This window comes from Melanerpes formicivorus, unplaced genomic scaffold (assembly GCF_026170545.1).
Source record: "Melanerpes formicivorus ecotype bairdi unplaced genomic scaffold, bMelFor1.0.p_v2 SCAF_25, whole genome shotgun sequence".
NCBI classification, from domain to species: domain Eukaryota; kingdom Metazoa; phylum Chordata; class Aves; order Piciformes; family Picidae; genus Melanerpes; species Melanerpes formicivorus.
In genome coordinates this window covers 4,759,757-4,785,082 of record NW_027142377.1, presented here as the reverse complement: position 1 = coordinate 4,785,082, position 25,326 = coordinate 4,759,757, and the positions used below count along the sequence as shown (strand labels likewise).

Genomic DNA, 25,326 nt, shown 5'->3' with positions numbered 1-25,326 from the left:
TGAATGTATTTTAAGTAGACAGTTTTAAAGTAGGCTAAATCAAGAAAGGAAAAGGTAATGCCAACGTATCTATTCATGCATAGTCCATACAGAAACCTGTATTTTCATACAGCATCTATCAGAAGCTGAGGGACAATGCAGTACCTCAGAGGAACATGCCTTCAGCATAGGGTTTGATCCATGGTTTTACCTTTTTCCCCTCAGCTACTTAAAGCCCATTAAAAATCATACTCCCTAGAGTGTCACTTGACAGCACATCAAATAGTTGGCTTCTGACAATGGCGGTTTAGTGAAAGCTGAAGTGTATATATTTAATTTCAATGAATACTGTGAAGTTGTGAAGATTATTTTATGAACACTTCAGTGTGACAGAGTTGGGAGGAGGAAATCTAACACAGAAGTGTTAGTGTCTGGAAATCATACAGAATTACTTAGCCCATTAGCTTGTTAACCAGGTGCTCCTTGCACTTAGCCTTATTTTCTAAACTCAGGCCGTGCCTAATATTTATTTGCAGGTAATGAGGTAATGTTGTTAGGGATAGAGGACACCTAATTTTTACTTGGACTCCTTCCACGTTCAGGCTTTGGCAGTCTAACAGCTTGTCAGAGAGAGACATCTGGAATGTGATTGTTATTGGAGATGGCTGCAAATGTCTGTTACAGCATTTTTAGTGCGGAAGATAGGGGAATTTGTCTCATTTAAGATTTGTGGAAGATATCTTATTTTCTTGGCTAAAAGCAAAAGTCTTTGGAAAATGCAGCTGCCCTTCCCTCCATCACTTTTATGCCCCTGGTTTGGGGCCAGAGACAGTTTTTTGGCGCTCTAGAATTTTTTAGCTTGGGACTTACAGGGGAAAATATAGACTTCCTAGAAAGAGAAGACACTGTGCAAGAAGGAATCTGTTAAAATGCCTGTCTGCCCTCATGGGCATTTTCCTTCCTTACAATATCATAGCATCTGGGGAAGTTTCTGTTTCTCTGTATTTGTAATATGGCCTGAAATTGTTTCACTGTGTTTCATCGTTTGTAAAATACAACTTATTCTCCTTTGTTCTTCTTTTCTTATCCCTAATTGTGCTTTTTTTAGTCATGGCTGAAAGCAATCTCAGCACAACATTACAGGCTGTTCCTTTCATCAGTCCAGCCATTCTTCTGGTACGCTATGCTGTCTTTCCAAAAATACGGCTCGATTCTGCTCCCCTTGAAGAAGACTTGCCTTTGTATGCAGCCTGAGCCCTGTAAACATGGGCACTGCAGGGGTTCCTTTAATAAATTAGCTGTTAGAACATTCAAAACTTTTAAACGATGGGGTGTTTTGCTGCATTGAGGGAAGAATTTTCATCAGATCAGAAGCTGTTCCCATCACGCTGTGAGTTAGAGCTCGGAAAGCTGCCACCAGTGTTATTAGCAGCAGCTCAGTAGCATGCCAAGGGAACCCAAGATCGATTCTTAACTCTTACACTGCCCTTGTTTTCCTAATTGGTCAGTGAAATGAGGGCAAGATAGGCACTGTGGAGAGAATCAAACTATTCTCTCCATTAACAGAGGTCTCAATCCTAGAAATGCATGCCATCACAAGGATTATTTCTAGTGCAAGCAGCCTTGGTTCTAAGTCAGAGCCAGAGGTAAGAGGTCATCTTGGGTACCCCCTATCTGGTTTTATTTGCTTCCCAGTACTGTAGGCTTTGCAGAGCAGCTGTAAACAATGTGCCTGTTGCATTTGATGAGCTGTAGTTGTTGGAAATAGATTCCTGGAGGATTAGAGGTGCAATCACAGTGCTTGACTCCTGAGACACTTCTGAATAACAAGTCCTCTTATTGATTTCCCTTTATGGTGAGAAGTGAGGCGATCAGGGGAGATGGATATAGATAAGCACAATTCTGCTTAGACAAGAACTGGTTTGGGTCTGCTGAAAATCCCATTGCTGTGGAACAGAAAATCCCCTGTTTCTTTCCAAGCTATTAATCTGTTTGTGATTATTAAAAATTCCTCCGCCGCTCTTGTAAGTCTGTCATTTATAGGGTTAACCACACAATTATCTCCTGGTATTTGCTGGCTATTTTTGTTCCTTCTTATTTATTTAAACAATTTGCCATCAAAGCCTAAGTGGTGCATTTAGATAATGGCCACAGGTAATTGCTTTACCAAGAGAGTCACCAGTGAAATTACTGTTTTAATACCAGCCTTCGATGACCGTTCCCTGTTAGCCTGTAAGAAAAGCAGTGTCACATTATGGTAAACCTCACCAGTTCCCGAGGAAATCATGTGAATTCCAAGCAGACAGGAGTTTAGCAGCAAAAGTCAGGCAGAACCCACAACTATTTCTTTGTAGAAGCTCCAGCTGTGTATTAAGTATAATACGCCTAGGAGTGGTCTCTGTAAATGGAAAACAGAAGGGGAAAATGCTGTGTGCCTGCCTAACCTCTGCTCAAGCTAATGAGAAAATGCCTGGCCCACGTTCAGTCGGTGTTGGTGTTTTTCTTGGAAGGAGCATTGGGCGTCTTGCATGGTATATAATACACAATGTCTGCCCAAATGTGGTTTATGAAGTGCTCTGTACATATCTGTTCTTGTAGATTTGGTGTTGCCTGTTGGGCTTCTCTTCTATGTGCCTTTCAGAACAGGCTCCCCCCAGAAAAAAACCCTCAACAGAACGCAGAGATCCAAACAGCCTCCCAACACATAAGCATTTGTAACTCAATAGTACCATGCCATTCCTTTACTGTTAAATAGACAAAAGATGTAGAAAGGACCCCACAGCTTGAAAACTAATGCTATTTGGATCTTTAACAAAAGTCTTTGCTTTGGAAATGAAAAGGTATTTGTGGAACTACTTAAGGAGTTAATTTTCAGGCACCAAAGGCAGATTTGACATTAAAGAATAGGAAAGAAAGCTAAAAAAGGAAAAAACCACGTTAAAACATGTGTGGCAAGACATTTTCATTCTGTCAGGAAATTAAAACAATAATTTGTGGATGCTGATGCAGATTCAGTGCTAACGAAGAACGTGGCCCAAGGGGCAAATCCTCCACCCTGCAAATCAGGGACAAACTTCCAATTTAATGTGAGGTTCTGCCCTTTCTTGTTTATGGGCTTATGTGGAGAGAATCTGGGGGTTTCTGCTATCTTTTATTATTGATTTCCCAAAATTAGAAGTCTTTTTCTAATAGAGAGGAAGCTTAAAAGCAATCAATAGTGTTTATCTTAGGAGACAGTAGTTCAAACTGCAGTGGAAAGCGGTGTAATTCACCCTTTCCTGTGTTGCTGATTGTCTTATTTAGTGTGGTACTGCACAACAGCTCCAGGTTTTAATGTTGTAAATCCCTTAATTATGCACTCACCCAATGTGTTAAAAATAATATGAAAGTGTGAGCTGGGCATTTCTGACTCTATCTTCCTCCTCCTGAACTCGTATTCTGCTTGCAAATCACCACAACTTAACTATGTGATTTGTATTGGAAAGACTGGGGTTTTGGTTCATTTCACTTTATTATCTTTCAGCAGAGCTGTGACATCCACTTAGATATCTTTACTGCAATTGTTTCTTGATGAGATCAGATTGCCCACTGCAGCTATATCACAATAACAGTAGGATAAAATTCAGGCCGCCTTGCTTCCTTTTGATGAGCTGCTGTAGCCTGGTTTCACAGGAGGAAAAAGGAGGGGGGCGGGGGAAGGAAGGAAGGAAAGAAAAAGAATAGCACATAAAAGACTGATACCAAAAAAAAACCATTTCACAATCAAAAGTGCTCAGAATTAAGTCAGATTGAACCTCTTAAATAAACACAACATGAATAAAAAGGAAGTAGATGGTTGACAGGGTGAAAAAAAACAGCAAAAGAACCTAAACTAGTGATTTGTATACTTGTCTCATTTCAACAGAGAACACGTTGCAGTCTGTCTAATTGAAAATATTTGTAATGGCTGCTTTCTGTTGCTAGAACATGTTTAGTAGCAGGCTTTAAAACCTGTCCATGGCTATATTGCTTGCTGTGATGCAAGCATTTTCTTTTCAAGTTGTGCAGATCCTGACTGAAGAAATCCTGTCTGAAGCACTTCCCCACTCACCACCTCCAGCCATAGACAAGCATCAAGCAGCACAGGAGTCTGCAACAGCCAGCCTTATTGAAATTACTAACTTTTCTTATGAACTTAGAAGGTCAGATAGAAACCTCATGCTGAAAGTCCCACAGCAGTCTTCCAAGGCCAAAGGCAGGATCCTGTCAGGATTATTCTGAAGTTTTCCTTTCACTCTTTTCTTAGTGACATTAGAATAGTAGTAGCTTTTTGAGTGTGAGCTGTAGCTGACTGCTGCTACATTGCTCACTCTGTGCTTGGCAGCATTGCTGCAGCAGGTCCTCCGTGTCGTTGGTATTATTCCCTAGTGCTGTTTTACAGGCTTCGGTGCAAGAGGCTCTGCAGGGAAATGAAGCCTAGAAACACATATCTGGGTGGCAGTACGTCCTGGGACATATGGTAAGGAAAAGTGCAGCAGGAAAAAAGCTTATTCCCAGAGATGTTTTGTTCTGCTGCTGCTTCAAATCCTCAGAGCCCTTTTTTTGGATGTTAGATGGGAAAATGACCCACTTTACAGGAGAAAAAAATGCTGCCTCCCTTTTAGGCACAGTGAAGAGAAAATATGCATGCAGAGATACTTGCATCCAGGTAATGGCAGGTGGGATGTTACCCATTGTTCTCCTGTGTGTAGGCAGAAGTGTGCAAGGGCCTTCACAGAAAACCTGACCTGAGGCCTCTCGTAATCAAAGGAGCTCTACTGAGTTCAGAATGAGTAGGTCGGAGCCAGAGCAACCCTGCAAATCATATCAGGGAGTTTCAGCTAGGTCATGTGCCTCCAATTCTGTGGTTTTGTGGTGTTCCTCTACTTCTGAAGAATGGATAGCAGAGTCTCCACTCTTGCTAACTCTGTAATAATTGATGTTTCTCTCAAAGCTTTGAAGGCAAACAAGTCACAGTTGTTTGGTGTTATTTTTTTAATGGTTTTAAGCTATTACATGTATGTGCTTTTAATATGTTTTAGTCTTTGTAGTTGAAAAGCACAAGTGAAAACATGACCTGAGTTCCTAAAATCTCAGACATTAGAAGGCAGAAGAGATGCCCACAATTAGTAGCTTGTGAAGTTATGTGGTTTTTAAGCTATTGTCATTACTTGGGATGGTTAAGGATGTAAACATGGCATGAGTATATTTTCATCTGTGCAGACAGAATGAGGCACATACTAAAAAACTGCATTAGTCCCACAGAAGCTCTGTCATCTATCACTCCAATGGCATCTCTTATTAGTAGGCAGAGTTCCCTTCTAAGGAAGAAGATGTCATCTTCACTCTGTACAATAACTGGAAAATAATGAAAGTCTTCCTCCCCTAAGAAAGCATCATCTTGCCATGGATCAAGAGGCAGTTTAAACCCATCATATGACATCCCTTGAAAACTGACATTTGCAGGAGTGTCACCTCTGAAATGTTATAGTTATAGGACTTCCGTTATGTGTATTCCACATTTTAGAGGGCTGTAATTGAACTGTATACAGTTATTCTGCTTTGAAACCTGGCATAAAAATCACAGCCCCAGAGCAGATATTTTTAAAACAGAAAAATATGTGACAAAATTGATTTGGCTTTGCAGAGACTTAGCGGTGTTCAAATTGGCATCCAGCATGGGAGACTTACAGAAGCAAAATTTGCTGGTGAGCTACTGCATATAGGAGCATGGAGCCTTGGGTGGCTGTTACGTGATCTGCTCTTGTGAGAGCCCATCTGGACTACTGTGTTCAGTTCTGGTGCCCCCCAGCATAAGAAGGACAATGAACTGCTGTAGTGGGTCTAGAGGAGGCTATGAAGATGATCAGAGGGCTGGAGCACCTCCTCTATGGGGACAGGCTGCAAGAACTGAGGCTGTTCAGCCTGGAGCTCCAGGGAAACCTTATAGTGGCCTTCCAGTAGCTTAAAAGGGTCTACAAGAAAGCTGGGGAGAGACTTTTTGCAAGAGCTGGTAGTGATAAAACAAGAGGGAATGGATTGAAGCTTGAGGAATATAGATGTAGATTTACTACTAGGAAGTTCTTTACAGCGAGCATGGTGAGACACTGGAGCAGATTGCCCAGGGAAGCTGTGGATGCCCCCTCCCTGGAGGTGTTGAAGGCCAAGTTGCATGAGACCTTGAGTAGTCAGGTCTAGTGGAGGCTGTCCCTGCCCATGACAGAGGAGTTTCAACTAGATGATCTTTCAGGTCCATTCCAACCCAAACCATTTTATGAATCTATGAATAATTTAGTTGATAATCTTGAAAAATGTGAATACAGGGACAGGCCACGTGAATTTTAACATGGAACTGCTGAACATTAGTCAGAAGCTAAATCAGATGGAGTTGTCTCTGAGATCAGCTCTGCAGATGCTCCATGAGTAAGTACAGGTAAAGTCAGAAGTAACAAATCTGAATAGAGCTGCTTGTCTCTGTATGCATTACAGTCAGAAACTGCCTCTGTGCTGTGGAAAAGTGCCACAAATTACTCCATGAGATCAAGGACACTTGTCCTCTTGGTGTTTGGGAGAGCTGGGAATCAGTAGGAGCTGTTGAAAAGAGGTGCTTGGTTGACTGGTCTCTGTTACAGGCATTGGTTGGTTAAGTTGAAACGGTTTATTTACAACGAGATGTGCTTTTATTCTTTCTTTTCTTCCCCCTCCACCTAGTAGATTAAACAGCAGTAGAGAGTATTATATAAGGCTGTAACTTCTTCTTATTGTTGCATAATGTATATATCTGCGATCCTGATTGTACATACAGATTTTGAACACCAAGAATTACTGAACATGGAAAGCAACTGTGTGAAAGTGACAAGAGAATTTGCTGCTGTAAATTGCTGTAGCTCCCCAGTAGCTACATTAGCTTGTACCAGGGCCAGCCCGTTCCATTCACATCGGCCAACTCTCCTCTGCCCTCCCTGTCCTTTCCCTTTTTCTGTCTAGCTAAAATGAGATAAAGATGTTGCTGTGAGAGGGAAAAAGTGAGAGCTCACCACGGAGCTAGGCAGAATAGGAGCAGGTGCTGAGCAACATTTCCAGGAGTTCAGCTCCCTCTCAATGGGCTGGGTGCCCCTCCAGAGCCTGGCTTGGCAGCTGTGTCGGATTGAATGCAAGTCCAGCATGGCCCCTCAATGCTGTGACCTAGTGTATGAGCTTCTCTATTTCAGCTGGAGAAAATAGATCCAAGATTTATAGATCAATGGTAACCACATCAGATGCATTCCCACTATTGTTTTACATTTGTCATTAGTTCAATAAAACCCCAATGCTGAATAAATGTATTTATCAGCTATCAAGGGTACAGGAGGGTGGCTGGCAATAGGAGGTGGGTGTGGTGTATCACAGACAAGGTCCTTGAAGACGTTGTAAATCTGCACATCCGGACAGATTTGTCAAAGAAATGTTCTTAGCTGGGTTAATCCCTCACAGACAAATTTATATTATGGATGGACATATGTTTAAACAAATACAAGGCATGCATAAAGTATCTCCTGATTCGAGAGCTGTAACAATGATGGAGCGCTCGAGCGTATCGCCACCAGGTCAGCCAAGAAGGCAGATCCTCTGGAAACATGAGCCTGACCTGACCACAGGTGGTTCTCAGGCCAGCTGTAATTCATCACCATTCCTGTTAACTAATCAGAACAGGAGAATGGTAAGGGGTTTTTTGTTTCTGATTATTTAAGGCTTGGATTTCTCTCATGAACACGATCGTGGAGAAACAATTTTGTGCAAAGATGCTGTAGTCAAGCCTATTTATTTGAAGGCTGATGTAACAGATGTACTTGGAGGTATAAAATGTGACTTTGTGAAAGCTCTCTGTGCTCTCACTTGGGAAGGAAAATTCAGATCACAGCATCTCTTCAGTCACAACTGGTAAGGGATGGAGGGAAGCCCAAACAAAGGTGATCAAATCACAGAGTGGGGTGGAGAATGATGATACTGCCTAGTTCTTACATAGTGCTTTTCACCAGGAGATCACAAAATAGTTTGAGAGTTACAGCTCTCACAAAGGTGAAAGGGAATTCCAGTCCTGTGTTATATCCATTAAGGCTGTCGCATCTTGTACAGATCAAAGAGAGAGTTAAGTCACGGCTAGCACTGGTGAGCTTGAATGTTTTGGGCACAACAGAATACAATAAAATGTTTGCTGTCCTGCTGTACAACATTAATTACAAAGCTGTGAAGGCTCCTGATACCTGGAGTATATTGAGAAGAGCTCAGCAAAGAAGGTGTTGCAGAAGGTTTCCAGTTGAAACACAAACAGGACCATTTACAGATGCTTTACTGAACAGAAGTGCCAAATCTTAGGTTAGGTTTTGGCCACAGGCCAAAAATACTTTCCACAAGAGGTGATTATTATGTATGATTCATACAGTGAGTCCACATGCGTAAAAATAATACTGCTTAGCCCTCAGTGTTCAAAGTGCTTTTGCATTTTCAAAGTGCTGTGCAAACATTAGTTAATTAACGACATAAAGTAAGTTGCATTTTTGTGCATTTGAGCATTGACGTTTTGACAATAAATGGTTTGAGAGACTTTATATGCATCAGTGCGTTGGAGCAGCTCACATAAATTGCACTAATGTTCTCAATTGTATTGAGCAACATCTTAGTAATTTAGATGCTTTTTATCTTACGCTGAGCAGATAGATTGAGTGAAGGTTATCTGCAGATAGCAATGTACCATAAATAAGGCATCTTCTTGTCCTTCCTAATAAAACCTAAGTCTCGTATCTGTGGCTTGCGTGCCGTGATCTGCCGCACAAAGAGACAACACCGGTAGGAGTTGCAAACCACTAAGAGCCATCATTAGCATTCCAGCTGCGGCAACACAGCTCTGTCCAGAAGATGGATTTTGTGGAATGGGTGTACCCAAGGTTAGATCTTGAGACTTGGTAAGGCACTGGAACATCTGCTGGCTATTTCAGAGAACTGTCAGCCTATTACCATCTATTAAAATTAATTTAGAAGTGATCCCTTGGAGTTGAATCTCTTTTTCCTCCTTCCCAATTCTTGTAAAAAACCTTGGCATACACTTGACATTTATATCTATCCCAGTGGATTTTTTATATTTAATTTATTTTTTTATCTAAACAACCTGTATTAAAGTTGCAGTATCCTCTGTGGGAGACATTCATCAATTGTATCTGGCTGGCTTAATGACCTTTCGCATGAAGACATTCTGGCTGAATCGCAGACCAAGCTCACATGCCAAAACTGTAATCACATCTGCTCTCCAGCACAGATCTTCCGTACTAATCCCAGATTCTCACAGGTGCAAATATCCCAAAAGCAGGCTCTGAAGTGCAGCCGTTCCCTGAGCTGACGCAGGCGCCGGCTCAAGTTCTTGAGTTCTCTAGGAGTAAGTATTTTACATCAAATTTTCTTGTCACGCTGTTCGTTGTTCCTCCTGATCTCCCTTCTGAATAGCAATAAACGCCGCAGAGGTTGCATTTAGGTCATGCAGACGCCTGGCTTGGTTTCTTTCAGGATGCAGGGAATCGACCATTGCGAAATCTTGTGAAAATAACTCATCACTCTGCAGTCATTCTTATTTAACAAAACCACAAATTATTTTGTCATGCCCACCTCAGGGTCTCAGGCATGAATAGGGTGTAATTGTGACTGTAAGTGACTTTCTGCAAAAAGAAGAAAGGACTTTTGTGTAGGAAGGAGATATATGGACTGTTTTTTTTACATACAGTTTCCCTGGCATCTATCTGATGTTCACTAAGCAAATGATCCTGAGCTGATCTCCTTTTTTGAAAGGGACAGTGGAGTGAGCATCCTGGGAATGGAAGTGTTTCTCTCTAGCAGTACTGGAAATTTAATATCTTCCTCTTCTGCCTGGTTCTGTTTTTTTTCTGATGGCAAAAAAGATTAGCATTAGAATGAGAGGCATACAGTATATAAGCCTTTGTCCTTTAAAAATGGTCTTTAATAGCTTTCATTAATGAGTTTAATTTGATCTGTAAATGACAGATAACTAATCATAAACCATTTCCTTCAAGGAGAGAGATAAGGTAATATTTATATAAATGAGATTCAGTCCAGGTTTTAGTACGAGGAATGGTTTCAGAGCTGTTTCACGTTATGCAATGTGGCCTTTATCATTGAGAAAGCAATTTTTTTTGTTAATTTGGAAGGGCTCTTTTTTATCTACAACAAACTTTTTAAATTAAGAGTTTTGCAAACTCACTGTCTATATTGTTCCTTTATACCTGGGTAGCAGACTCACAGAATCACAGAAACATTCAGGTTGGAAAAGACCCTCAGGATCACCAAGTGCAACCAATAATCCTACTCTACAAGGTTCATCCCTACACCATATCCCCAGGCACCACATCCAAATCACTTTTAAACACATCCAGGGTTGGTGACTCAGCCACCTCCCTGAGCAACACAATCCAATGCCTGACCATTCTTTCCTTGAAAAAATGTTTCCTAATGTCCAATCTAAACCTACCCAGTTGCAGCTTGAGGCCGTTCACTCTTGTTCTATCACTAATTACCTGTGAGAAGAGATCAGCGCCAGACTCTCTACAATGTCCTTTCAGGGAGTTGTACAGAACCATGAGGTGTTCCCTCAGCCTCCTTTTTTTCAAACTAAATAGCCCTAGCTCCTTCAATTGCTTCCAGGCCCTTCACCAGCTTCATTGCCCAGCAGGTATGTCGCCCCTTCACTTTGCCACCACCACAGGGGTTTTAATCCTCTCAAAGGGGTGTAATCAATTAGCTGTCCACACCAGTGTTGCCTGTACCTATGTTTTACCTCAGATAAAGAATAGAGAATATATGGACATGCTGGGGAGGAGAACCTGCAGTGCATTGCAGTCAGTTGCAATGGCAGTGCTGCTAAGGCAGTTTAAGTGGGCACTCTTCAGCCCGAGAAGCACAATTTTTATGACACTTGTTGAGTTTTTGGAAACGTAGCTGTAGTCAGACAAACTTGGCATCCAAAACACTGCTGTTGTCCTCCCACAGGGTGGGAAATGCTTAACTGCACTGATCCAAAACCCCTCTGGAGTTGTCAGCTTTTGGATAAAGAGTAACACACGTGAATATTAATGTAGGATGAAGGTGAGAATGGTTAAGGAAAATGCAATGGCAAGAAAGGGAAACAACCAGTGAGAGCTTTCTTCAATTATATTAGGTTTTCAGAGACTTCTACATCAAATCAAAGCTTTTTAGGGAGAAACCTTCCAGGTTCTAGGCTCTACCCTCCAAACCCAAATTACTTGTACCTGCCTGAAGGATAGGAGGTGCCATCACGTGGTCTCTCTGTGTGACTTTAAAACATGGGACTGGTTTATATTCAGACTCTTGCAGCAGCCACAAAGATGTTGGCAAGGAGGAGATTATGTTTCTGTTTTTAAGCGTATTCTTTTTTCCTTGAGGGATGGGTTCTGTGCAAATAGTGCTGATTCTTCTGTGGACCCTGGGAAGAAGTAGGAATTGTATTGGTAGATATTACATGGTACTACAAGAAAACTGGTAAAAATGTCAAGAAAACAAGTGACACCTCCACCTCAGGAGATCCAGCAAAGAGCTTTTGGTGTTAGTGGAGCATCACATCAGCTGGGGATTAAGGTACCCCAGATTGGATGCCCAAGCATCCACGCTTAGGATGGTCATAATTCCTGGGGTCTTTGGGGGGGCATTTAAGTCAAAACTGTCCTGAAATGATACGGGAAAAATGTGTGTTGCAAAGTAGAACGTGGTGCAAAACGTTGGCCTTTGGGATTACAATGCCCTGCTTGATTGTGTGCCGCAGTATCGTCTTATTCAGCGGAGATCCACAATGAGGATGTAATGATAACTTTAAGTAAGGCGATGATTTATCTTCTCCAAGACGCAAAGTTGTGGTAAAACTGCCTATCAGATATTCCTTCACAAGACCTTATTTAACGCAGTTATATTTGTATGCATACCCTCTCTGCGCATTTGCCATTTGTCACTGAGATAGCAAATTACATTCATCAGGACCCATTCATTCCCCTGGTTTCGCTGAATGCAGGATTATCTTGGCTGTGTCAGCTGCCCTATGACTGGGAACTGTGAAAAATGGAGGTCGCCTTCAGATATTCCAAACATGTATCTTCAAAGGACAGTAGGTATTAAGCTGGAGAAGATGAATGGGCTTTATGGCATCGTGTTTGTGTGGCATAAAAGTGAATTGCGCAGATTGATGGATATCTTGGTAAAAACAAATGCATTTTTAAACTACTCTCTTGCCCCTTTCCTGACGAGTTGTAGTGACCATCAAAACAAATATACTGCGACGTTGCCTTAAATCCTAGGCTGGTTTTACAGGTTTAAGGACCCTGAAAAACTTGTATTGGCTGGGGACAAAAAAAAAACCAAACTATATTAATTACCACTTATTTTATGGGTTCAAGCTGGAGGATAGAAAGTTCCCTGTGAATCTAAGGAAAAACTTTTTCACTGTGAGGGTGACAAAACATGGAGTGAGCTGCCCCCAGAGAGACTGTGGAGTCTCCTTCTCTGGAGACATTCAAAACCTACCTAGATGCATTCCTGTGTGACCTACTCTAGGTGATCCTGACCTGGCAGGGGGGGTTGGACTAGATGATCTTTTGAGGTCCCTTCCAACCCTTAATGTTCTGTGGGTTTGTGATCTGTGTTTGTATTAGCACAGAGAAGGACAATGAAGCTGGTGAAGAGTTTGGAGTACAGGCCTTTTGAGGAGCAGCTGATGGCAGTGGGGTTGTTTAGTCTTGGTGAAGAGGAGGCTGAGAGGAGACCACTTTGCTCTCTATGACTCCCTGAAAGGAGGTTGCATTGAGGTGGGGATTGACCTCTTCTCCCTAGTAACAAGTGATAGGATGAGAGAAAAGTCCTCAAGTTGCACCAGGGGAGGTTTAGATTGGATATTAAAAGAAATTTCTTAACTGACAAAATGGTTCTGGAAGTAGTGGAATCACTGTCCCTCGCAGTATTCAAAAAAGATGTAGTGCTTAGGCACATGGTTTAGTCATGGACTTAATCTTAAAGGTATTTTCCAGTCTTTGTGATTCTATGCTTTATATAGTCATGTAATATATAAGCAGCTGGGACATGATACAATTTTGTTGCTGACCATTTGTAAGTTCCTCAGAAGATCTTGTCATGATTTCCTGTGTTAGATCCAGGTGCTTCTTTAGACCAGTCACTCCGCTTGTATTGCAGGTACTTTGTTCACACACAAAACAGCTACAGCCCAGCACAAAGAGTCACTAGGTCCAAAAGGGAAAGCTCCACCTGTATTACTCTGTATTCAATAAAAAGTTCTTGAAAGCACAGAGTCGATTCTCTCGAGGAGAATGAGTGAGCTTTAGAAACATCCAATGTATCACAGAAAAAGATTTACTGTTATGATTCTCACAATACATAGGTGTAGTGAAAGGATGTGCCAGAGGAAAGTGTGCAGTGAAGCTCGTGAACTTTGCTTGTGACCATTGACAGAACTTTTCTTTTTCCCCCTGTAACACCTTTGCTTGAGAGAGAACAGGAGAAAAAAATCCCAGGCTCCTGGTCTAGTTCTGTTACTTTTGTTCTCTGTGACTTTGAACACAGCAAATTTCCGCTTGGAGGTGGAACTATCAGAACTATTTACTGGAACTATCACAAAACTGTAATGTTTGCTTGTGTGTGAGTTCTCTGGGTGAAAGTGCTTCCTCACTATAAAGTATTACGGTGTTTCAGTAGTATGTAGATAGGCATGTGCTGTACTGGTAAGTGTGATTTTGTAGGTGTGTCTGGAACCCATGTGATGCAGGGAGTAATTTGTCTTCATCTGCTGAGTACAAGCAGAGCTGTAGGAGTAGGCATAATATCTAGGGAGAGATGTTCTGACAGTGCTTTAAATTTATCCCCTGCATTTTGTTTTAGAGGCAGGGATTGCTGCAAAGCCTTGTGTACTGTTCCTTTGGGATGTTGTTTGTTGGGGTTTGGTTTGAGTTTGAGTTGCCTTTGGACTTTGGATTATCTTTCAGTCCAAGCAAGGTTATGCTTATTGTCATGAAATGGGATATTAAAGCGCTTCCTGGCTTTCAACTTCAGTCAGACCACCACAGAGAACATTCCACTCTGTGATAAGCATAAATAATTTTGTAATTCATGTGTTTTATGCTTTTGGATTTTTTTCTTTCAATGACCACTGGAGTAATGTGATGGCTTAAGTGAGGGTTGCTACTTCACAGCTGATCCTCAACAGGTATTTCTCTTGATCTCTATTAATGAATCATAATGCTCCATTAATACCATTACTTGCCGGAGGTTTACAGGAAAGTGGATTTTATTTAGGAATAGACTTTGGATTTAAAGAATGTCAAAACTCAAACCAATGCAAATCAAAGGGCTTTGTCCTGAGAAAACACAACTTTCTCCCTCCACCAGCAGGACTGAAAGGTGATCTAGAGATTGCCTGTTTGCCTCAAGCTGGGCTCATTTGGGTGGCTGCAAATTCAAGTAAACAGGGGTATGTTTTGGCTGCAGTGGATTTGAAGCTGGGCCTGGTGTAAAGATCTTAAGGTTGGGTGAATTGTTCTGTGAGCATCATCACACAGTTTGTTGCTTGTCAAATTCACCACATCACCGTTTTGACACCTCTGCCTCGCTTAAATCTTGTTATGAGGATGGAAGTGGCGCCAAAGATTTGTATTTGCCCTAAATACTTGACAGAAGTTCTTTTAGAGAGTAATTCTGCAATTATAGACCATGATGTCATGCCAAAAAGAGCAGACAGTCAGTTAGGCTCTATGCTTTAACAGTTTGTGTGAAATTAGTAATAATACCAGGAGGCTGAACTTCAATTTACGGTGCTGTGAAATGAGCAATTTTTATAGGGCCTGAAGCATTCACCTTTGGAAGGATCATGTGAAAACTTCTGGCCTCAACCACAGCTCATTTCCAAGTGGGATGCGGTCCTCTCTGCTCTTGCATTTTGGTCAGGCAGGCTGCTATCTGGACAGCTGGCCAGATGTGCATGGTGCTTAGGAAAGGCAGCGCCTCTGGCAAAGTGGGTAGACTCACAGCTGCTGCAAAGGATATCACAGATGCCTGTGTTATTTTACAAAGCTGGTATTTCCATCTGTTAGTTGGTTGCAATAGGATTACCAGAGGATCAGATTGGGCAGAGGGTAGGCTGAAGGGGAGACTATCAGCATCAAGAGCATCATTTACCAGTACTTTAAGGGGGCAGAAACAGATGTTGGGCTCTTTGAAGTGTACCTCTGGATGTAGTCAGTTCAATGTGTCAGCTTGGTAACTGTCAGAAAACCAGAAAGAAAAGAGATGGAAAGTGGGGTCCCTGACAGTAAGAGGGAGAGGGAGTGTGAGATGTGGATTTCTGAGCAGCAAACTCAGCCATTGCCACAGAACTAGAAGACATTTTATGCAGTATGTGGGGACCAGCTAGGACACTCACAGCCTGTGGTGCATTAGAAATATTTTCCTCCTTATTCTTTGCTTCCCACAACTAGGATTTTGATTCCACTGGTCTCTACAAGTGAAATCCTGTCAGGCAGTGAAGGTCAATGGGGCTGCCTGAGCAGCTGCAGTATGAACAGAAGGAAAATGTGGGATTGTAGCACAGCTGAAGTGCAAGGCTTCTTCCTTACAGGCACTGTAGTCATGGGGTCTTAATGGGTGCAAGCAGCTTTGAACTGTGACTGCTACAGATGTTTGAGAAAGCATCTGAAGATTTCAGGTAATTAAATTTGAGCATCATAAGAACTTTAATTCTTTTGGAGGCAAATGCTGTTTCCAGGGTTATGGAGTATAGGTGCCTATCCAAGCACACTCAAGTCAATAAAAAGCCTTTGTTTGGCTTCACTGAGTTTTGAATTAAGACTTCAGAATGTTTGATGAACTAAAATTGTTACAGAAAGCTTCTGGCTTTTGCTATCACCTTACAACAATAGGTCCTAGTAGGATCAGGTAAGGGCATTATGCAAAATGGATGCTCTACACATACAAAGAACTGCTTCATTCTCTTTGTTACTGTTACTTTGATTTGGGATTGGGGAAGGTTTTTTACAGATTAGCACTGCTTTTCTATTATGTATTTTCCTGTAAGATTTAAATTATGATGAAACTTGTCACATAATAAAAAGCAGTCACTGCTTGCTGGATACTGGGGATATGCATAAAGTACTTAGGAGGGCTGAAATGCAGTTGGGTTTATTTTGGGTTTGAGCTGTTATTTTGTTGGGACACAAGGTGGCAAAGGCATGGAAACACTCATTAGAGAAAAGAGTCTGTAATTTCTTTTGATCAGTTTTCCACTTCAAATCTTCCAAGTATGTGTGTGTGTGTATATATATATACACACACAGCTTGGCACTTGATTGTGCAGTACACATGTGACAACATTTGGCATGTCCCGTGGTTTGTGTTTGACACCACCTGTTTGTAGCCCTCTAAACAAATAGGGAAATTGAGTCACAGGAAATGCACAACCTCTCAGAAGCCACAGCAAAAGAACTGAAACAAGACTGTGAGAGTTGGGGCTGTTCAGACTAAAGAAGAGAAGGCTCTGAGGAGACCTTCTAGTGGCCTTCCATTACCTAAAGGGGGTCTACAAGAAAGTTGGGGAGGGACTTTTATACGAGGGCTTGTAGTGATAGGCCAAGGGGGAATGGCTTTAAGCTGGAAGAAGGGATGTTTAGACTGTGTATTAGGAAGAAATTCTTTACAGTGAGGGTGGTGAGACACTGGAACAGATTGCCCAGGGAGGTTGTGGATGCCCCCTCCCTGGAGGTGTTCAAGGCTGAGTTGGACAGGTTTTTGAGCAACATGTTCTAGTGGAAGGTGTCCCTGCCATGGGCCAGGGGTCATAACTAGATGATCTTTAAGGTTCCTTCCAACCCAAACCATTCTATGAAAGTAAATCAGAAGACCTAGGAAGGTCTGTTGGGTTTAGATACTAAAACATATCTAGGTGCAGCTGTAGTGTTCTCCTCTATTGGTGACTATGCACAGATGAGCACATATGCATACAGTGTGTCCCCCACGCTGCAGCAGAGGAAATGCTCCTTTAAGAACTTGATGTGTGCTGTTAGTTTGTAGAAGGGCAGGGTTTTTCTTTTTTCTCTTCTAAAAGCAAACATTAAAAGAGAATGCAAAGTTGCCAGAAAGCATAAGCAGACTTGTTTTATCATGGCTTTGGATATGCCAAGGCTCATGATTGTTCCGTCAAGTGGTGCATGTCCATCTTGTTCAATTTGCCTTCTGTGGGCAGAGCTGTCTCCTCGTGGGTGGTGTCTGTGTGTTAGTGGGGCTCAGCTACTGCAGAAGGTGGAGCTCCCAGCTCTGCCATACAGTTTATGGAACCCTCAGTAGCTTTTCATTGTTCCTGCACTGTGATGATGATGCAGTCTCTGAGTGCTCACCTGTCCCAGCCTCCCATGGAGATTTTCTAGACCATTAGTGCCCCAGAGATGGGCCACAAAACTTGCAGAGGGCTGAAACACCTCTCCTGTGAAGAAAAACTGAAGTGAGTTGGGGTTGTTCAGCCCGAAGAAGTTAGAAAACTCCAGGCAGATATTATTGTGGCCTTTCAATACTTTATGGGGGACTATTAGAAAGATAGAGACAAGCTTTTAGTCAGGGTTTGTTGCAACAGGACAAGGAGTGACGGTTTCAAACTGAAAGAGGGGAGATTTAGACTAGAGAAGGTGGTGAAAGACTGGTTCAGGTTGCCCAGAGAGGTGGTGGGTGCCCCATCCCAGGAAACATTCAAGGTCAGGTTAGATTGGGCTCTGAGCAACCTGATCTAGTTGATGTCCCTGCCAGCTGCAGGAGGCTTGGACTAGATAACCTTTAAAAGTCCCTTCCAACACAAACTGTTCTATGATTCTATGAGTGAACTAAACCAAAGTTCACTAACACACTAGGAAACTTAAAGTGCTCCCAAATTCACTGGGGGAAAAACCAAGTAAACAAAACCTTGCCAAACAAAAACCAGGAGGAAATGCTTTTGCTGGTTTCTTTCTGCTGCTGCTATTAAGACCAACAGTGCTTTTATACCCAGAGGAGGGGTTTTTAGTTCTTGAGATTTGGCTGTACTCTTGTAAAATCCTGACATTATTGACTGACTCTGGGTCCATTCCACTGCAATACAGCCTGAGCCCTATGAGCCACACAGAGCCCCAAAAGATAACTGATCCTTGTCAGGTGCAGCTGACAAAGCCCCTGGGAAGGTAACCCCCTCAAAATTAGATGGGGCCTGGCAAGGAGAGCAGGACCCAAGGAGAAAAAAAAATCAGTGTACTCAGAGCCTTGATCTGTGCAGCTGCCTACTGAAGTGAACAGCTCATGCAATTTAACTCCCTTCTTCCTGAGTTGCGGCACTCTTAATTTTGGGGTTCTTTGATCCACCTATTCATAGCTGTGAAGTGAGCAGAATTTAATCAGGTTCTGACAGGGGATGGTTGATTTTTAATACTGGCCTCCAAAAAAGAGCTGTCAATCAAGGATGAGCTTTAATACCTTCAACTTGCGGCTCCTTTAAAGTTCTGCTGCAGTTGAGTGGTGCTTGGTCAGCTGTGGAGGAGCTGGGCACCTACAAAAGGTGCTCTGGGCCCCCTGGACATCTTGGGGGAGTCCCTGGGGGGCTACTCCCTGCCCTCTGCATAGAGGCAGCATGAAACATCTAATCAAGTTGGCATTTCCTAACCACATGAGAAGAGAGATTTCCTCTTTGAATAAAGAGCAGCTCTCATAAGTGTGCATCCCAAAAGGCCTGCTGAGCTTTTGTGAGGCAGCAGGCAAGGCACGTTTGGAGTCGCTTGGATTAAACCTTTCCTTATTGTAGCTGGAACAGGAATAGTGAGGACAAGGATTACTCTTCATACCTAATTTTGAGTTATTTTAACTGGGGATGTTAGATAAAATAGTCAATGACTGGCAGCGTGATAGAATATGGTTTAATTTCAGATTTACTATCTGCCAACACATGCCATTCAATCAGATAAACACAGGATTTCAGCTGTCATCCCGATACCTTATGCATACTTAAAAATAGAGCGCTTTTTCTCACACCAAGAAGGGATTGAACAGGTTTATACATAGGAGGTATTCAGCCAGGAGGTTAGAAATTTTGAAATAGCCTGCTGTTTCTAGAGAGGCTCCTTATCTTTAAATTAAGGAATTATATTAGAAGTAGTAGGAATTCTCAGGATTGCAGAATTTTTATCATTGTCAACTGCACAGAATAAATAAAAGTAAAGGGAACACCTTGAGAAGTTGAACTATATAAAATGCAGGAAATATCTATAGTATTTAGAGCAGAGAACACAAGGACTATATAGAGAGGAAGATGACTCAGAACTTCTATGTGTGGGAATATCATTCCTTCCCTGTTTTCTGAGTTTCCATCCTTGCTCTTTTGGCTGTCCTGGTGCATGTATTTGGCCTCTGGCTGTAATGTTTGAACATCTGCTCTGCTTGGGTGGTGGAGAGAGATGATGACAATCTAGTGTCACACCAGCACTCTCCTAAACCAGTTTTCACAATAAATGTAGTGTAAGCATTTACTGTCTAAAGCTTTCATCATGAGAACACACAACTTTACTTAAGTGGAAACTTTCATACAGGTAGGATATGGCACCTCTTTCCACTGGTGCTTTACACTATGCATTTGTGAGTATAGGTGAGTATGGCTTTTTGGTGTGAGCGCTTAGCCAGTATTTGGATTCTTTATGATATCTCACATGAAGAGTGGCTGATTATACAGTCCAGCATATCTTTATGTCTATCCTGGTTTTGTTTACAAGTGATGCACAGAACAGCTTGTTTCTGTGAATTATCATATGAGCAGACAGCAACAGGCAGTTTCCTTTAAGAGAGGTGATTCTGCCACTCTGCTCTGCTCTCACTGAGCTCACCTGGACAACTGCGTACATCTCTGGGGCCCCCAGCACAGGAGGGACATAGACCTGCTGGAGCAGGTCCCGAGGAAGTTCACAAAACCGGTGAGAGGGCTGGAACACCTCTCCTATAAGGACAGACTGAGAGAGCTGGAGCTGTTCAGCCCGGAGAAAAGGCTCCAGGGAGACCTTTTAGCAGCATTTCAGTATCTGAAGGGGACCTACAGGAAGGTTGGGGAGGGACTTTTTAGAAGTGCTTGTAGTGATAGGATTGAGGGGCAATGGTTTTAAACTGGAACAGGGTAGATTTAAGTTGGGCATAGGGAGAAAGTTTTTTACATTGATAGTGGTGAAATACTGCCCGGAGAGCAAACTGTGGCACCATCCCTGGTTGAGACATCATCCCTGGAGACACTCAAGGTCAAACGTTATGGTGCCCTGAGCAACCTGCTCTAGTTGGAAATGCCCCTGCTCACTACAGGGCATTGGACAAGATGGCCTTTGAGGGTCCCTTCCAACCCAATGGATTCTGTGATTCCTGCTCACAAATCCGCCAATCTAACAGCAAGCTGCGTCCATCCAAGCTCTGTCTTGCTGCTTTCTCTCCTGCTCACAAGCTTCTCTTTTCCTTAACACCCACAAAACCTGTGCCTTCAGCCTTGTATTTCCTACCTAGTTTCCTCTTTCGGTTTCAGTGGTCAGCTTTGATTCAGAGATGGCCTTATTATAGCTACTAGCATTTTCCAGCATAAATTATTATTGCTTGCTCTTATTCCCTTCTATATTCTACCAGGCTGCTCCAAAATGAGCTCTAAAATGACATCCTGAGCTGCTCAGCATAATGGCAGCTTTGACTTGTACTTTGCTTTGAAGAACAGCTCTAGCAAAAGGACAGCATTTTCTACTGAAGATAAGGGAAAGCAAGCAATTTTTTGAGAGCACTGCTCCCGCCAGTTTCCCTGAAGGGGGGAGGCTGAAGCTGTTTCTAGCATGTGCAAAGGCGCTCTTGAAGAGCTCTGCTACAGCAGATTGGCTTATTACCCATGGAGACATGAGGACAGCATAATGCCAGCCAAGATGCTGAATTTCCTGTTGCTTGGGCTTCATCCCTTTCTGGTTAAGCTCTCATGCACTTCAGAGAAAAACTTGATTACTGGTTGCAGGTCTCTCAGCTCAGCTGTGGGAGGATCTTTTTGACTTCCACAGCTCCCTCCTGGGGCTGAGTTTTGGCTGTAGAGGCAATTTGGGCTGGGCTGTGCAAACAGATAAAGAAATAGCAGGTCTAGAGCAAAGTCCGGCATTAAAGGCTTTGGAATTCTGTTTGTTTGGTGTTGGGTTTGGGTTTGGTTTTTGTTGGCTCTTTTTTATTATTACTATTTTGTTTGGCTTCTTTTTCATCTCTTTTAGAAAGTCCTTTCATACACAATGATCTTCCAAACAATTTATTTGAAATGGTTGGTGGGTGGTGTGTACATTATGGGCTGTGGTTTCATTGATATGCTTAGCCTCGCTAAGTAAATGGCGTATTAAATGTTTTATTTACCCCATGTGCTACCTGTCATCTAATCAGCTTTGGGTTTTGCTGCCTTCTGCTTGTGTTATAGCAAGAGTAAGTGGTTTCATGTAAATTAAAACCACATGAAACCTTTTAAAGCCATTTAAAAATCCTAAATGGTTTTGCAAATAGTTTGTCGGACAAGGGTTGGAAAAAGAGCTCTTTGCTTACCCATTTACTCTTTTGTATGCTTATGAGAAGCTTCCCATGTGACTCTTTCATCAAACATTGCATCCCAGTACTCATCTAGAATGCCAAAAGTCATTTATACTGCGCTCAAGAGTGGTTTGCATAAACAGGAGGCAGTTAACAAAGAATACAGTCGTGAGCTGCAACTGCAAATGTTATTTCATAAATTACAACGCAGATGCACAATAAAGTCAAAACACGCATCCCTGGGATGTTTTCTTGCTTGCCCCAGGCATAAAAGCACGTTGGCTCAAAAGGTCTTTGCTTTTATTAACTACTATTACCAATGTTTATGATGGTAATCCTTTCACTCTGAATATTTTTTTGTTTCTTGCAGGTGGATCGCATCATCTTCTGTGTCTTCTTGGAGATTGACTACAAAATTTTCAAGAAGAAAATGGGCGAGTTTTTCCCCTTAGGTAGGTGCAGTAATCGAGTGCCATCTGACTTGAAAAAAACGATGCAGCAGAAAGACAACAGTTGGCATCCTTTCTTCTTTCCCTGCCTCAGCCAAATATTAAAATGTGAACTTTCTTTAAGCATTGGCTGCACATAGAGGCTGTGATCCCAGACAAATGCAGACATTCAAAATTTGTGAAGCGGTAAAACTACTTGTGATACTGCTTCTGCAAAATCAAGGCCTGCTTTTGTATGCTCAGCACAGCTAGCTGCTTCATTCCCTGCTGTATCCCTATCTCCTCCTGAAACCTGGAGCGTGGCGCTGTCTCTCTTGACTCCAAGAAGAAAATGATTTGCACTAATGTGTATAGCTCCTAGTGTATATTGCTTTTCCATGCACTTTGTACGTGCTCTGCTCTTTCATTAATAATGCTGGTAGGGTTTCTCTGGGCCTGAAAAGATACCACAGGGGTTAGAGCCCAACTGTGTCTGAATGAGAACTTTAAACTTGAGCTGTCCCTGTGCAAGAATGAATGGGAGAAAGATGGCTCTCACCGGAGCACTTGGGAAATGTTAGCCATTCATCTTATGTTTCACACAGGAGGTTACCTCCTAGAATTTAAGAAAACCTGGTGGATAGTAAATTTGTTAATCCCCCTTTTCCCACATGCCTGTGATTTATTTTTACCATATATCATTAGCAGTCTGTGTTCAGGTTTTTTATCAAGCCTAACCTTCTGCCATTTTCTTTTGTTTTCTATAACATCAGTCCTGCTATATGTGACAACATCCAGCTCTTAGTATTTTGTTTTATTGCCCATTTCAGAAGTGGCAGTCACTTAAATACTGCCCACGCTTGCTGTCTGTCTGTCCGTCGGAAAGGGCCTTTGAGTAATAGGAAGCAGAGCTTTGGTCTGTTGCGAGTCTCCATTAATTCTGCAGGACCATACTGTCACAGCAGCCGCAGCAGGTTTTAACTTTTGCTCTGGCTGGTGGTGTGGAAATTGTGATGTTTCTGTCTCACCTCCTAGAACAAAGCTTTTAGTCGACAACTTCGTAATCTCCAGTTTGCGATGATTGGCAGCTGAAACTTAAAGACCTGTTGAATTATTCAGGCAGCGTAGAATGGTGCCTAATTGCTTAATAATATTTTTGTCTGGGGCGCATTGAACACGCATTTCAAAGACTGCATTCATGTCTAATCCGTTCATTGTGTGATTTTATGTTTTTGGCAGTGTACCCCAACACACAGGACAAAGCAGCAGTGCCCTGCCTGCTGCGACTGGCAGTGTCCCTCCCCTTCAGAATAAGCAAGAGTAAACTGCGGTGTCAATTTGTCAACACAGTAAAGTATTAATACTTGCCACCACCATTAAGGCCTTTGAAATAGTGGATTAAAGCCTAGTATTGTTGTTATTAATGTAAAATCTACTTGGGGTTGAAGGCCTGAGAGACATGAAGACGCTTCTTCAGAGCTGAAGCGTGGCAAGCCCAGAGGACAATGAGAGATTTATTTCTTTTTGGGGGGGTTTCAAAAGCTGACATTGTTGAACTGCTGTCTACAGAGAACCTGTGTGGTTGGGTGTCATGGTATACAAAGACCTTTATTATCTAAATGATCAGATGTATCACAGTTTTAAAAGTAGATTGATTCCCATGCATGGCAATGTTTTACCCCTTTTTTTGTTTCCTTCAATTAGAGCAGGAAATTTGGTATGTGACAATAGAGAAGTGCCTGTGGTGGGGACATTTAAGTGCAGCAAATCCAGTGCATTGCAGATATTTGACGATGCAAAAGATTTGATCCAATGCTTATACAGACAGCTGTCCAGAAAAAGATGTTTTAGTTCTCAGCAGCCACAATTTGGTGTAGATTGCTAAAAAAGGCATAGGACCTATTTTCACAAGCTTCCTCATAATTTTCTCATAACTAATGGTTTTGAATACCGGTTTTAGTATGCCTTAATGACGCAAATTCCCAGAAGGACCTGAGCACCTCCTGCCTGGTGAGCTGGAATGAGTTAAGCATCTAAAACTATCCCTGAGTCAGTGAAGGATTTTCTGAGCTTGGGTCAGCAATTCAGATCTGATTTTAATATCTTGTATCACCACAGACACTTGGTATGCTTTTATAGCAGTCACTTAGATCTTCAGCTTTTGAGGGCACAGGGAGAGGCATGAAGGATGCGTGCAAACCCAGGTGATTCTCCATTAGTGTCCCTGGAAAAATAATTAGTATCTAGGTCTCTTTTCCTGAAGGAGTGCCTTAATGAAAGCCTTGGAATCAGGCTTTCTTTGCTGTCTTGAATTGACAACTTTTCTGTAGGGTACCACCACTCCCACAGCTGTCAGCTGAAGTCAGCCCCATCCTCAGCCTACTGGTAAGACAATTTGTATGGTGATCACCAGCTGACCATCACATCTGTTTTTTTATCTGGTCTCCCATGAATTGTCACAGTATCACAGTACATTAGAGGTTGGAAGGGACCTCAGAGATCATTGGGTCCAACTCCCCTTGCCAAAGCAGGGTCACCTATGGTAGTCCACACAGGAATGCACTCAGACTGGTTTTGAATGTGACCAGAGAGAGAGACTCCACAACCTCTGCGAGCAGCCTGTTCCAGTGCTCCATCGCCCTCACTGTAAAGAAATTTCTCCTCATGTTGAGGTGAAATGTTCTATGTTCAAGCTTGTACCTGTTGTTCCTTGGCTTATTATTGCCGAAGAGAGTGATCCCCCTGCAATTGACATCCACTCCTCAGATATTTATAGACATTGATGAGATCCCCTCTCAGTCATCTCTTCTCATATGTCATATGCATTCATCATACCAGACTTTGATAAGTCAGCAGCAGCCCCTCCTACTACTGGGATATTCCATCTCTCTGCAGGACTGGTTTCTTGCACAGAGGACTTAGTCATTATGGCTCTGTGTCAAGAAATTAACAATTGTCTCTACCTGGAGTTGTCTCTAACTCTGGAGTTTTGGGTTTGTTTTTTTAGGTGAATCTATTCATGCAGTGAAATTAAAGTCTTTAACGATAGACTTGCCCTAAACTTGAATTGGTAGGACACTAACAGGAGAGAGTAACACTGAGATATTGCTTTAAGCTTAGAGGAAAAACATCAAGACATCTTTAAAAGTGTCTCACATTTGGAAACATTATTAAATATATCTGCTTTAATAGATGTGGACAAAAATGCTTAGAAAGAAGAATATATTCATGGAGTTATATACATAAATAGTTATTACTTTAACGCTGGTAC

General features: G+C 42.2%; 1 protein-coding gene across 15 annotated transcripts in view; it reads left to right on the top strand.

The window, feature by feature from the left end:
- Positions 1–25,326, top strand: part of MACROD2 (mono-ADP ribosylhydrolase 2) — a 984,824-nt gene that overhangs the window by 860,794 nt on the left and 98,704 nt on the right. For all 15 annotated transcript variants that reach the window (XM_068153137.1, XM_068153136.1, XM_068153138.1 and 12 more), the window contains one exon: positions 21,998–22,079. In XM_068153137.1, the coding sequence (XP_068009238.1) occupies positions 21,998–22,079 (82 nt within the window). The remainder of the gene's footprint in view (positions 1–21,997; positions 22,080–25,326) is intronic.